This window comes from Notechis scutatus, chromosome 4 (assembly GCF_049901735.1).
Source record: "Notechis scutatus isolate UNSWTSFEM ecotype Mainland chromosome 4, rNotScu1.2, whole genome shotgun sequence".
NCBI lineage: Eukaryota > Metazoa > Chordata > Lepidosauria > Squamata > Elapidae > Notechis > Notechis scutatus.
This window is the reverse complement of record NC_142012.1, coordinates 88,533,674-88,549,139: the sequence shown is the minus strand read 5'-3', so window position 1 is coordinate 88,549,139 and position 15,466 is coordinate 88,533,674. Positions and strand designations below refer to the sequence as shown.

Here is a 15,466-nt window from a genome sequence, read left to right as displayed (position 1 = left end):
TTGCAAACCTGTGATTAGACATACCTCATCTAGTTTAGATTGCCTACATGGGAATGAAAATGTGAACCCAACAGGTAATTTCTTGTCCTTAATTTCTTGTTTCTCCATAAAGTCTCCCAGGCATTCAGCAACATGATCAAAAAGCTGAGAAGGAAGGAAAATAAAGACAAAAGAATGTTAAGTAATCTAATAATATTAATTATACTAGTAGAAATGTATTACAAGCCTTAATATAAAAATGAGAAAAATAATTAAAGAACCATTACTTTCGTAACAACAGTTGATTATTTCATTGTTGTTGGGAGACCACAACTCCAGATAATTTCTTTTTTATATATATTACATTTTAACAAAAAATAATCATCATCATGGAATTTAGAAAGCAGCACCTCCCTGAAAAAAGTAAACCAAATCTGATACAGTATTCCTGATCCACTTATAAATATTGTGGTATTGGGAAGTAATTGTGTGATCTTCTTTATTAAGGAGGCCAAGTCCAATGTTTCCTAGGCTATGGCATTTCAGCAATGCGTTTTTCTATTTACCCAGAATATCGATCCCATGCAAAAAATCTGATATTTTTCAAAAGTACACCCAGAAATTGCTGAATATTTAACATGCAAAATGGGTGTGTATTTAATGCAGCATAACGCAGGCAAATGATGTAGAGTTTGACTAGAAAATGATTTCAAGGCTGTGTTTCTTCCCATGCTATGAAAAAGGCTGGACAGGACAACAAGCGCTACAATAGGGGAATAGGAACTAGCAGCCCAGTACAATAATATGGCTGAACTATCTTCTTCGTTAAGCAAAACACAAATTACTTCATTTTTTACAAAGCTCTTTAACCACATTCTTCTCGTTTATTTTCCCTCGATGTTCAGGAAAAAAAATCCTTTTTTGTACACTTTCAGCAAAGTCAAAGATGTAATACGGCCATCTCATCTTCCAGATGCACCAAGACTTCAAAATTCCAGAGCAGCTGTGACCCTAATAGTGCCTGATAGGGAAGACCAATATAATGTTTCCTGTTCTGATTTTTTTTCAAAAAAACAACAACAACAAAACATGATGGTCTTAATGTGATTTGATCTGTTAAGTCTCCCAAATTGTTATGTGTAATTAAAAATCACGGGGAATCAAATGTCATTTGACAAATAGAATCAAATCTGAAAATAATGGCAAGTCATAATGCATTAATTTAAATGGTTTGACCTTCGTTCATGGGAAGAAAAGAAAAAAAGAATAGAATATCCAACCTGGGAACTGATATATCTTTGATGGCAAACCTAATACATGTGTGTCAAGACTGACACACCACAATGTTCTGTATGGAATACTACAGTAGCATTTATGCCAATGTTCACCAACACCTAATGACTACACTCAAAAGCATGCCCCATTCTCATGCAGCCTCTAGTCCCTTGAGAAATTGTTTGGCTTCCAGAGCCTCTGAAAATCATGTGAAAACATAAGTGTGCTTTCACAAGTTTTCCGGAGACTGCAGGCGTCATGGAAGAGCATCCTCCAAAGCTGCTGCACCAAGAATGAAGACCTTTTGTGACCACAGCAGCCTCGGGTACCCCTAGAGGTCTATCAACAGAAAGAGACCACCACCTGAAGGTAAGCAGTACACAGCACTGGGCTTGTGGGGGAAACGGCACACTTCCACAAGGCATTCACGCCTTGGAGAATGGCATAAGACACGTTGTGGTCTGCCGGCAGCCTGTGGAGACGACAGCACAATTGGACAGTGGGGAGGAACATGGGCCAGTCCGATATAGAGATGGGGCCAGGGCCATCTGGGAGTTATGTGCTGACTCCAGAGCCTCCAGAATCTGACAGCAGCGAGCCAGAGGAACAAGGGGAGCCTTTTCCCAGTGCATGCATGCGCAGAGCTGCCAGAAGGCAAGAGCAGTTAAGACAAAGGGGGTGGTTCGGGAGTAAGGCTTGGAGGTGATTGCCTCTCCCATAAGGTATAAAGGAAGTGCAAAGGGACATGAAACTTTGCAGGAAGCAATTTTGTTTGTAAATGGTCGGTTCGAAACCTGAAGCTTTGTTGAATTTGTGCTCCGTTTGGCCTTGTATAACTCATTGGAAATTTAGTCGTTGGCAGCATTTCAAGGAAGATAAAGGTGCATGCTTATCAGACTTATCCTGAAGGACTTTGGCAGACTTCCATGGGACTATTTACAAACTGTTTTGAGACTCATTATGGGCTGTGGATGAATAAAATTCACAGCCGTTGAAATAAAGAAAAAAGGGTTTTGGGACTAACGTGTGTGTTTGTTAGTGTCTCAATAAGCCTTGGTCAGAACAAGGCAGCCTTTTTGGCGACAGCAGTGGTACTATGGCTGAAATTGAGGATTCTTACTTTGGGACCAACCTTGGCACTGCTTCATGGTAACCTAGTGTCAATGTCCAAGACAGTGCGCCATATACTATTGTATAGCAGGGGTAGGAAGATAGGGAATTGTCTCTCTTTTATTCAGGGGGGAAGCTGTGGTGTCAAGTTAGGCACTTTTTAATATACCAAGTCCAAAGGGGTTTTCATCACTATTATAGTTCATCCGCTAACATAGCTTTTAAGTCACTGCTGAAAAATTATCAGCTGTTACACTTGCTAAATAACAAATTGTGTGATGCCAACAATCCATGACGCAAATCAGAATCTTCGATCATAGTACCATCAAAGATGCTTTCTCATTCTGCCACGATCATGCTGGAAGCAACCAGTCGGCAACAAACACAGAAATAATCTTGGCATCAATCGTCTCAAACTAAGAATTTTTTGCATTAGCAATGCCAAAGGATGCCAGAGAAGAGCGCCATTGCCAAACAGGCCAAATCATCGTTCTTTAGGCTCAACAGCCATGCTGCCAGGGCTCAGAACCCCAATCATGAATGTACATCTTGGGAAAAGGAAAAGAAATGGCAATGGATGGTGTCATGTAGGTTTCAAAAAAAAAAGCAGCATCAGTGATAGCAGATACCAATTCTTTAACTTACATAAGAGATTTAAGTGGAGGAAGTAGGAGAAATTCTCCTGCCTTCCTTGGCTTCACCAACCATCCATATAATGTCCGCAGCTTGAGCTGCTGGCTGCAAAATGTATACATAGGGATCGAGACAGAAAAGTCCTTTGGTAAAAAATAAAAAATAAACACAGAAGATCCACCATATGGCAATCAGGCAAAGGTGAATTAGATATGAAAATAAAGTTTACTCCTTGCTGACCTCTTTCCCTAAAACAGACTGCTTTGGCCCTCTTGTAGAAATTCCCTTGTAACACCCACTGACTGGGTTCACACAGCATGCTTAAACACAAAAGTTGGTTAGTGCAAACACACCCATTTGCCTATGGTTGTTCTATTACTTATACCATCTGAACCAAAGCAATATGTTCAGGCACCTCTAACCTTGTTTATATTTTGCTTATTATTATTTTTAATCAAATCAGATCAAATATATTACAATATTTGAGCAGCCAATACTTTTAATAAATACGCTAGATCTCTCTTATTCCTTTCAAGTAATGTTATAAGTTGGAATACAGATAGTTTTCAACTTATGACCACAATTGGTCAGTTACAATATACATTTTGGTTGTAAGTCATTATGGTTATAAGTTGACTGAATCCAGCAGTCATTAAGTGAATCCATGGTCTTTAAGCAACCCTGCTTTCCTAACTGCGAACCCATTCTTACAAACAGATCTTTTTGTCAGAAACCACCAAACAACCAGCACAAATTGCAATGATGTGACTGCAGAATTCTGCAACCAGTACAGGTATTCCTACTCTGTTCCCCCCAAAATTCACATGGATGTATCCATGAAGTTATTGGAATCAAGTTCAACTTTAAAAAATATTTAATTTTTTATTCTCAAGTAAGCATGCAAAGGATTGCTACCTAAAGCACTGTAGTGAAAAATTTTCTTCTAAACAGTCACATCTTTAAAATGTTTAATCATACTCACCCATCCCAGGATACAGTAAAGAAAAATAAAGATGGATATAAAAACATATGAAGAAACAGAATAAAAAATATATATTTTAGCTCACAGCTATGCCAATATATCCACACTCATCATAGAGACTTGTCTGTCTGCTAGTTCAGCAAGCTTTCACTGCATATTTGATGTACACTCTACTTTTCTATGCTAAACAGCCATATTTGTAATAGGTGAACTAGAAGAAATTACTACAAAAGGACATTTTTTGTAATAAAATCTGGAGTTCAGCACATTTTTTTCAACAAGAAAATGATGAGAGGAAATTTATCCCAAAATATATTTTCTAAGTTGTCAAGAAACATGTTTTAGGATTTTTAATATTCCATTTCCTTGAATATTAAAATAACAAATTAATTTTGTTTTTCCTTTCAAAATTAAGTATCAGAAAATACAAGAGATGAACTCAACATAACAAGCAACATGGGAAGTATTCAGAATGTTAATTATATACTTAAAGAAGAATCTACCCGTGTTCCACTGCCGTGCATAATATCTTCAGGCGTTTCATAAATCTCCGTTTCCATTTGCACCATCTGCTTTTTCTCACGCGAGACTTTTACTCTCAAAATTCGGAAGAAAGACCCACCAAGATCCAGAGCAATGAAATCTCCTTTCTCTGTTGGGAAGAAACAGATGTCACTTTAGCCATTAGAAGTAGGCATTTAAATTTTCCCACCCATTAAAGTAAAATACCATTAGTGGGCTACACGAGCAGATCTGCTTCTTATCTTTTCTAACCTAGGAAATTATCATTTTTTGATCTTGATATATCAACTGAGAACATTTCCCTCAATAGGACCGAAATAGGTAATCTTGAATCATTTTGAAGTTAAGATTAACCAATTAACATAATTATTGTAACAAGATAGACAAATACAAAAGATTATACACTCAATGTATTTCAACTTCCCCCAGAAATTTTCAGGCTCTGCACCAGCCCACAAGAAGCACAGATATGATGGGAATACGATTTCCAGCTAATATGTCAATCCAGCTGGGAAAGATGTGAAATTCTTTTTTAAGTACAATCCCCTTTTAAGTACAAACTCCTTTAACTATTTTCTTTTGATAAGCCAGCATCTTCAACCACCTGGAAATTTTAACTAAGATTATATTCTCAGAGGTCTCCAATGCATATGAAATAAAGTGTTCCATTATATTAACCATGTTTTAATATTAAAAAGACTAGTTTCCCAGTTTTAAAATAACCTGCTATCATTTTACAACAACAAAATAAATGGATAGTTTATTGTTTAATCTTACAACCATATAAAAAAATAAAATAAAGTATCTAATTCCAAGATAAAAGAGATAGAAGAAAATATAGTAATAAAACAGCATATTCAACTGTTATTCCAAAGACTGCATAATTTAATCAGAATCAATTTTGCTGGTGGACAACATCTTATGAAGTTACCAAATGAGGAACCACATTTAATATTTCCAGGAATAGCACTATATCAGGATTTAACAATACTTTTATTAAGGATTACAATTACAACAATACTAATTAAAAAAAAATAGAAAGAGAAAAAAATAATAGAGGAAGAGGAGGAGGAGGAAGAGGAAGAAGAGGAGGAGGAGGAGGAGAAATGTATAAAGCAGGGGTCCCCAACCCCCAGGCCATAGCTCACTATTGGGCCATGTGAGCTGTTGGCCAGCACACGTGCATGCATGCAGCTCGAATTGCGCACGCTGTTGAGAGCGCCCATGTACATGCGCGCCAGCCCATCACTTGCACCTGGCCAGTTTCCCTCCCCTTGCCAGGCCACCATGCCGTAAAGGTTGGGGACCGCTGGTATAAAGAAATTACTTCCCCCTTCATAATAAATTTAAACAGTTTTAGAAACTTTTCACTTTCTCTTAAAATACAGTAAATAAACTCTTTTCCCTTTCTCTTGTCTATAAACAAATCTTTAAAGCATCATCATCCAGTCCTTGGTCAGCCAAAATCCATTGTTACCAGAGATAACAACGTATCTATTTTTAACCTTAATTAAATAAACCAACTTTATATTCCTTCCTTTTACTTTTAACAATTTTGATCATTAATCCATTCAAATACTGTCCTAGACCTTGATTCCTTTTCACTTTTGGGCCCTTTTCACAAAACCTTTCAAAACCTGAACAAAACATCTTTGTAAATCAAAATATGAAAACTATCCAAATCACTTTCTAGGTCTGTTGTCTGTATATTCCTTTCAATTATTAAAACACCAACCAGTTTTATTTATAAATCCAATGTAGCATTTCCCCCCCAAATCATTCTTGTATATCCTTCAATATATCCAATATTAAAATATTTTGCTGCATTCTGTAAATCAAATTCAGTGTTCTTCTCCTTTTAATTGTAATTTTTAGTTCCTTTTGGTGCCCTCTAATGTCCAGCCTTCAAAGTACCATCCTTTCATTTTAATTTAAGTATTCAAAATATTTTCCCAAGGAAAGGATTCGTATACCTAATTTGGAAAAATCTTATCCATATGGACTCTTAGCCTATTTGTAACTTTCTGATATCAACATTCTTATCATCCTTTTGTCTATTAACAAAATATTTTTTTAAAAAACAAGTCAAAACTATGGGAAAAAATTGTCTTAAATTGGGCATGACTCACTTAACGCCTTGTTTAGCAATGGATATTCTGGTCCCAACTGTAGTTGTAAGTCAAGGATTTTAAACTACTTTGGCTAAATATTGTAGGAGACCCACCAGTGCTCTAATAAAACATGGCTTTAGGTTTTAAAAAAGTGATTTCTGAAAGTGATTAAGAAATGAGAGGTTGGAAGTCAAATGACTCCAACCAAGCTCACAGCCATAATGTAGCCCAGGGGCCTCCAACGTTGGCAACTTTAAGACTTGTGGCCTTCAACTCTCAGAGTTCCTCAGCCATCCTGATGTAGTCAGTACTTAAAGTTCACTGAGGAAGTGCATCAGGACTGAAAGGTCCAAATAATAAGTGCTTAAGGGGAATGAAGGTGCTCTGCAAAGCAAGGATACATCAATAAAGCATCTTTCTCTGATGCATTGAATGAATTGTATCCATTGCAAGGTACATTCAATTCTTCTGAAAGCACTCTATAGCTACCCCCATAGGTGTATACATGCACAATCACTTAAGGACACCCAGGGTTGTGTTTTCTGCATATGCACACATCTACAGAAGCAACCAGGGAGAGTCTTCAAAGTGTCTGCACAAACCTAGCAAAAGATGTGGTTGCTTTAATGCTCCAAAAAGTGCTTCATATTTACAAATGCACTGGTGCAAAGCAACTCTTTCAAAAGTATGTACACCCTTATACAGCCTTCCAGGAATCTCCCAGTTATAATTCATATTTAAGGGGCATAAGTGCACAATCGTGCCTACCAACCCTGTCCTATTGTCCCCAATTATTAGTTCCTATTTCTTGTATTTAAACTTATATTTATTCTTGTTTCTGTTGTATTGCAAGCTTTTGACAAATAAATAAAAAATAATAAATTTTAAAGTCTACAAAAACTTTAAGAACCATTTCAGCAGAGCTAAGCTGATTGAAAAACATTATTATGAAAGGCTAAACTTTAAAAAAAGACGTATTTGTTATACTAAATTTTTCATGTATAAAGAGATCAAAACTTTCTGTGTGTGTACATGTGACATGGGAGGCAGAAGGAAGGAAAGAGCATTAAGTATCAATTTAAGTTTGTTTAGTGAGATTTGAAGTTACAATGACATGAAAAGTGACTTATGACCGTTTTTCACACTTACGACTGTTGCAGCATCCCCCCCAAGGTCATGTGATCAAAATTCAGATGCTTGGCAATTGACTCATATTTATGACGACTGCAGTGTCCCAAGGTCATGTGATCACCTTTTGCAACCTTCTGACAAGCAAAGTCAATGGGGAAGCCAGATTCACTCAACAACCGTGTCACTAACTTCACAACTGCAATTGTAACAATTTGCTTAAAAGCCGTGGCAAGTAAGGTCGTAAAATGAGGGAAAATTAATTTAACAAATGTCTCACTTAGCAACAGAAATATTGAGCTAAATTGTGACTGTAAGTTGAGGACTACCTGTAAAACTATTGAAAGTGTTTCCCCACAAAAAAGGATGTCAATACTTGCCACATCTTGCCCAAAGATTCAAAAATTCTTCATCCCAACCTACTAAATGACTGAAATTAAACAAATTGCCAAAAATAGACCTGGAAGATTCCAAGTAATTCCTTCCTTCCAAAGGAAACCATTATTTATGCAGGGAGAATGTCAGTCTGTCAAAAAACTGTTTTATATTGCTTTGAAATAGTCAAGATTGGGGAGTTGAAATATAGACTCAAAACATGAGCCAGCATGATACAGCTTGAACATCAACTGGACCAGCTAATATTCCCTGCCCCACAGTCTTGAAAAAATGTGGTAGGAATTCTGGGTTTGGATTCCCTTGTAGGCAGCATTGATGAGTAGCAGAAGAAGAGTTGCTGATCCAGTTCTACAGAGGAATTATTGAGTCTGTATCTGCACCTCTATAACTGTCTGGTTTGGTTCTGCAACCCATCAGGACAGACACAGACTTTAAAAAAAACAATTGCTATCATCCTGCCTTCCATTCCATATACTGCAGGAGTCAAAAAGAGGGCTGTGAAAATATTTACATACCCCTTACATCTTGGACATAAACTGTTTCAACTCCTACCCTCAAAACGACCCTATAGGGGACTGCACACCAGAACAACTAGACACAAGAGCAGTTTTTTCCAAACACCATCACTCTACTAAACAAACAATTCCCTCAACACTGTCCAACTATTTACTAGGTCTGCACTACTATCACTATTAATCTGCTCATCACTCCTTATCACCCATCCCCTCCCACTTGTGACTGTATGACTGTAACTTTTGTCGCTTGTATCCTTACGATTTATACTGACTGTTTCCTAGTATGATTTGATTGCTTATTGTACCCTATGACTATATTAAGTGTTATACCTTATGAATGTATCTTTTCTTTTTATGTACACTGATAGCATATGCACCAAGACAAATTCCTTGTGTGTCTAATCACACTTGGCCAATAAAGAATTCATTCATTAATTCATTCATTCAAATGAAAGCCGTTGCTCTCTATCACTCTTGAGGTCCTCTTCCAGCAATCAAATTAGAATTGAAGAAACTTCTCACACTTCTAAGAGGACATCATCCTGCTTCCCAGCAAGGAGGGGCTGTGCCTTATCTAAATCTTCCTGCCTAATTCTAGAAAAGATGCGCAGAATGCCACAACTTTCTATTAGTAATCTCCAAAACATCAGAACCACCCACATAACAGGTTATGGTTGCGTATATCCTTCAAAAGAGGTGTTCTGAAAAGACAGTAGTGAGATTTGTTCATCATTAAGGCAATCACACAAGTGCTTCAAATGGATATGATCACCTCCAGAGACAGCAGGGAATAGCTTCAAAAGCAACCAGGTGAACTTGGAAAAAGATGAGTCTGCTTTAATGATTCAAGAATAGGTGTTTCATATGTATTCCCCTGCATTTAAATTTCCCTTTTTGAAGAATGTAGACATTCTCACAGGTATATGCAACATGAGATCAGAAAGTTATAAACAGCTCCCAAATTTTTATTCTGTGACCCTTCAGAAGCCCTTCTGACATTGTAGTTCCTGCTACTTTCAACAGGAAACACAAAACTGTACAGCCTGACCTGGAAAATCTTTTATCATGCCCTACCCAGTTTTCAAACAAGTCCTATCTTACCCTCATTTCAAAGCAAGCCTGACTTACAAACAAAATTTGCACACATTCACTTAAACAAGACACTTCAAGATACACTCGAACAGGCAGCTAAACATGGTCAATGTTCATCTCAGATTTTTTTTTCTATCTCCTAGTGTGCATTGCAAACCCAATTTATTTACAGGTCAATCTATTGTGCAAATCCAGAAAGTGGGGTTATTCAGTAGAGTAGTTAATTGTGCTGTTCAACCCCCAGCCATAGTGAAGGAGCAGTGAAAGCTGTGCAAAATCTGAAAGCCAACAAGGAATTCATGTAACGCCACAATGCTGCCATCTGTTTGGGAAGTTTGACGCCAAGCACTCTCTCAAACTCAACAAGGAGTGCAAAGCACATCTTCCCTAGCAATAACACGTTTGTCGGATCAGCATCACTTCCAAGCTGAACATGCAAAGGGAGAATGAGTGATGTCACAGGGAGAATGTCATATGAGTCATGACATCGTCATACAAATTGCAACTGATGAAAATTGTACAACCCGCCCTCATTTCTGTGATGCCATCATACCATATGTGACATCACCACAATTCTTCCAGATGCCAATGCATCGTATTGCACTTCTGGAGATCAAACGGCGTGAAATGACACTGCCAGGGACAAGTACTTCACATTATGCCAAGTGCACAAATAGACTTTATCACTGTAGTCCATTGATTGCTTAAAAACAAGCCATTATCACAAAAAAAAGCCCTCAAAGATAAATAGTGGAACAGATGGTGCCTTTTTTTCAGCAAATGTAAACAAGTCTCAGTACAATTTAAACAAACGGGGATTCTGTAATAGCTAGTAAATTAACCTGTGGCCTGAAAACAGAAATCAGATGCCCAGTTAGCAAAACACTTGAAAGGACATTCCAACGTAAAGGCAAATCATGATCAGGTGTTAATGAATTAATTTGTATTATCTGCCTATGACCTGAAATTTGTTTTTCTCCTCTTCCCACCTGCTCTTGTATTGTGATCTTAAAATGCAACCAAATTGCAATTTGAACTATCCATTGTGCACTGTATGCACAATGATTTAATAGAAAGTGTGGTCTGCCAATATCTCAGAAGTGAGAGTTTACATCATGTGATAAGTAAGAAGGGAAGAAAGATGCTAAAACCAGATTGTCTATGCACATGATATCAATTAATGGCTGATATACTCAAACATCTCGTAAAAGCCATATAAGATGTGTGATCATCCTGCCATCTTGCAAATTATATTATTCATGACATCATGGCAAATGTGACATTCTTTGCACCTGTGAATGAATACGCTATAATGTTTCAACCTTACTATCAAATTCTGTATTTATTATTAATGTAACTATTATTTATGTTAGCTTCCTCCAATCTGATTCTATTCAAATATTCTGGATTATGAATGCATCACTCCAAATTAGCAATCCATCACTAATTTTACAAGAGCTCATAGAATTTGCTTTCCAGAGGATATACCAGGTTGGGTAAAACTAGAGTATTTATTTCAGGGGGGAAAATCCATCACATATTCATAGAACTGTCAGTAATTTCTTCTCCCAGGACTTCCTACCTCCACCTGTGCTTTTAATATATGACCCTTTAATGATAGTAACAAAAGCATTTCTGTACTATTATTAAGAAGGATTGAATCCATCTTCTCATCTTGAATTCGTAACAAAGCAAGATAAAATATAATGATTATTATTCAGGCCCAAAAGCCAAGTGCTAGCTTGAAAGCAAAGCCTTAATCAAAAGACAACAGCTAGATTTCTCTTTTCATTGAACAGGATACATAAAAGAGTGCGCCAAGTCTTTTTTTTTCTTCAGTACATAAGGAAGCAACCTTTGGGGAGGGAACCAAATTTTAGATGGAAATTATGCTTAGCTAAGTTAATGATCTTGTCAAGATGCAACCAAACTAGGGCTGGGCAACAGCCTGAGAGGTCAAGTCATAATTCAGCATCCTGAATTTTTTCAACCTGCTCTGTCTGTCCGAAGCTGACAATAAGGAAGCATAGGAGGGGCCCCAGAAAATGTATTGAGCCAATTTCAGATCAATTTAGGAAAGCATGGTGGTGTTATAGAGAAGGCTCAACGTAATTTGCTCCCTGGGGCCTTTTTATTTCTATTCCCACCTTGATTTCTTTTTCTTTTTGTAAGGAAGGGGGAAAACCTCATATCACCAAACATGTTGCCTTCTGATTCAGCAGCATGAACTGAATGTGCTTGAAGGGCAATATTCAGAGTGTACCAAAAGCTAGGCTGCCTGGGAAATGTATTATATAAATTACACTAAATTTTCAAATTGGTTGCCATTTTCTTTCAAGGATTTCTTTGTTTGCTTGACTACGATTGTTGAACATTCCTAAGTCCAGTAACATTTTGTCTGAAAAATACAAAATAATAAAATTAATAAAACCTTTTGAGATTGGCCTATGGGGTCTGACTTTGAGAACATCCTATATGTAATATATATACTAAAGAGTGATCACATTCTCAGGAGATATCTAATTCTGAACGATCTTGTGAGGTTTGGGGCATTTTTTACTTTTCTATTTAATGTTTAAAAGACATACAGCACACACACACACACACACTCCTGCAGCAGTGCCCAATCTGTGGGGACTGGGAGAGCTGTAGAACAAGGTTTTGTGCCACCTGATCAGCCCTCTCAAAGGAGCACAAATCTGGTCGTGATAAGTGACGCTCTGGTTGAGACTTGTTCTAGAAGAGCTTTCCTCTTGCCCAGACTCTAATTAATATTAATTTGCAGGGCGTATGTTTTGAACATATGCCCTGCAAATTACGTGTTCTTTTCATCGTCTACAGGTACAACAGTCCTAAACTTACAGCCACAATTGGCACAGAATTTCTGAGCTAGGCAAGATAGTTGTTAAACTTATTTTGTTATCTTTTTTGCCATGATTATTAAGTGAATCACTGTGGTGGTTAAGTGAATCATGTGGACGTTAAGTGAATCTGGATTCCCCCGTTGACTTTGCTTATCAGAAGCTGGCTGGGAAGGTTGCAAGTAGTGATCACATGATCCCAGGATGCTGCAGCTATTGTCAATACCTGCACATTACTATAAGCACCTGAATTCTGATCATATGTCCCTGAGGACGCTGCAAGGGTCGTAAGTGTGAGGACCAGTCACAAATCATTTTTTGTTGGTGACTCTAACTTCAAATGAATAGTTGTAACTTATACAAATAGTTGTAACTTTATGTTTTGGTAAATAACATGTTCTATTAGACTGGAAACTTTTTTATCGTGCTACTGGTATTACTTTTATTCTTAGTTTTATTTGCATTAGGATCACTATGGCCACAAGTCAGATCTCACTATATTGGAAGGAACAATATTGGATTTGTTTTAAGAAGCCATCTTCATTAAGAATTTTAGCAGCCACAAGAGTGATAACCCTTACCTGAGCCATCGGGAATAGATCTTACAAAGGTAGGCAGCATCTTTACACTGGCCGTTGGGTTAAAATCCCTAGAGAGGCCATTCTTCATTTCAGTCCTGAAGCGACCCATAACATCCATCAAAGTTTCATCTGACAGCCGCATGGCATATAAATATTTATCAATCTATATAGGAGGCAGAGAAAAACACAGAAGATTCAAACCTTGTGTGATTTTGTTTCTAAACATAAATCTTTTTAAAATGCTGAAGTATAGCATGCTGTAGACAAAATGCTTAGAGCAGATAATATTCATTGCAAATCTCCAATTCCATCAATTAAAACATTTATGCCCCACCCCAGGAAAATAAACACAATATACAAATAAGACCCCCTTGCTTTTGAGTTCAGGAAATTCCTGAGCTGAAAAGCGGCAGCTCAAAATGATTCTCTTTGTAATGTAGATTTATCCTAATGATAGAGGAACATAAAACAGTGAGGTTCTCAGCTAAATGTAAACAAAAGAAGGCATCTCTGTATTGGTTGGTTCTAAGAAGTTCAGATTTCACTATCAACACCACCTTAAACTGAGTCCAGAAAAAATAAATAGGCAAAACATACACATGGCCATCAGTGTAACCCTCAATCAGAAAACAAAATCGAAAACGATCTAGCTGAAATTTCTTTACAGACATTTCACAGAGTAAAGAAGACCAGGGGCTGATATCAGTGTGGAAAGAAAAATCCAATCCAGTTCCAAGCCTGGAGAAAAACGCTGGAAATAAAATGGATGCTGGCTACAAGAAGGTCTCTGTTTCTTTGGTTTCCAGAAACTTCAATGACAGCAGTGTGTTTCTGGGGTGGCTGACCAAATGGCTGAGCAAGTGGATGGATCTTTATAGGGTTCTGAGGTTTTGTGATTGAGATGCTCCAGGGGGTTGTGCAATGTAGTGAGCCTTGTGTCTTTTGTTATTCTAATGGTGTGGGTAAATCCTATTATGTCCTAAAGTTCATATCCTGTCCTTAGAATTTGGGCTCATTCTTAATCCTATCAGCTCCAGCCTGGGGGAGCTGTGGCTGAAAGTGGTTTGTTTGTGGCCTGGATTTCTCTAAATGGATACTGAATGGAATACTCCAGTTTTGTCAATAAATACAAAAGTATCTCATTCATAAAACATACTGCCTGGAGTGTTTTCCTAAGTAGTGGAGAGAAGTGAAGGATTTCATCCTAGGAAATCTTTCTTTTTTTTCTTTTTTCTTTTTTGGGGGTGTGTGTGACTTCCTACACGTGACCACACTCAATTTTATAATCCTTTTACAATGGTCATGAAACAAATCATCACAGTTGTAAAGTGAAGCACATGGTTGTTAAGCAAACCCATTCTTCCAAACGGACTTTTTTTTTTTTTTGCTGAAAACCAATAACAAAAATGCAAATCACAATCATTGTGATTGTGGGATGCAGCAATCCATTATAAATGTGGACTGAAATGAGATCATAGGGAGGGAGCAGTTGTAACTCCAAGAACAGGTGTTTCCTGGGCAATGGACAAGTGTGAAAATTATCATCTCCTACACTCATGCATAGAACTATCCTGATTCATGGAGAGATTTGGAATTATAAATTACATGATGAGAAGCAGTTCTCCCTAAATGATTTATACTTAATTCCTCTCAAGCATTTTGGACTTCAACTCAAATCAATCTCAAGTAGCAAAAGAGTTGACAAGTTGGGCAGAATACAGTATGACCCAAAATATCTGGAGGGAACCAAACAGCTCATCTTTCATAGATACTATTAAGCAGGTAAAAGTAATAAAAGGTAGCATTCTGTGTAATCCAACAGCTAGAAATGAAGAAAGCCCTACTAATGCTATTTGCTATTAATACAGCAGTTCTCTGAAACATAGTAATTCTAGATTCCATTTTAATCTTGACAAAGCATATTAATGATCAAGTCTTCCTTAATGTTTTTAATCTCTCTAAAGGCTTCAGCCGACATTTATCGGCATTTTAAAAAAACTTTTTTCTATGCGTGATCATGATCCAGAGGAACAGAATTGGTCCTGATGTTGCATCTTCCAAAGAACTTTGAATTGCTCTCCTTAACTGTTTGGGTAGACATAGATAAAACCTACTAACTCTAACCAGTATTTCAAACAATAAAAATCCACATCTGGATGAAAAAAGGTTCATATGAAAGAATGTTATTCCCTACCAACTTTCTACAAGCAATATCATGTTTTAGACATTTGATGCCTTGTGTTCAGTCCAACATTCCCACTCAACAATTTGCTTTTAAAAT

At 37.2% G+C, this 15,466-nt stretch overlaps 2 protein-coding genes across 4 annotated transcripts in view; both read right to left on the bottom strand.

Annotated features, from left to right (window-relative positions):
* The window catches only part of FAM241B (family with sequence similarity 241 member B), a 223,850-nt gene that overhangs the window by 191,442 nt on the left and 16,942 nt on the right, over nt 1-15,466 (bottom strand). The window lies entirely within an intron of this gene.
* The window catches only part of HK1 (hexokinase 1), a 46,288-nt gene that overhangs the window by 21,924 nt on the left and 8,898 nt on the right, over nt 1-15,466 (bottom strand). For both annotated transcript variants that reach the window (XM_087964067.1, XM_087964068.1), the window contains exons 2-4: nt 13,186-13,348; nt 4,483-4,631; nt 25-144 (exon numbers count right to left, since the gene is read on the bottom strand). In XM_087964067.1, the coding sequence (XP_087820193.1) occupies nt 25-144; nt 4,483-4,631; nt 13,186-13,348 (432 nt within the window). The remainder of the gene's footprint in view (nt 1-24; nt 145-4,482; nt 4,632-13,185; nt 13,349-15,466) is intronic.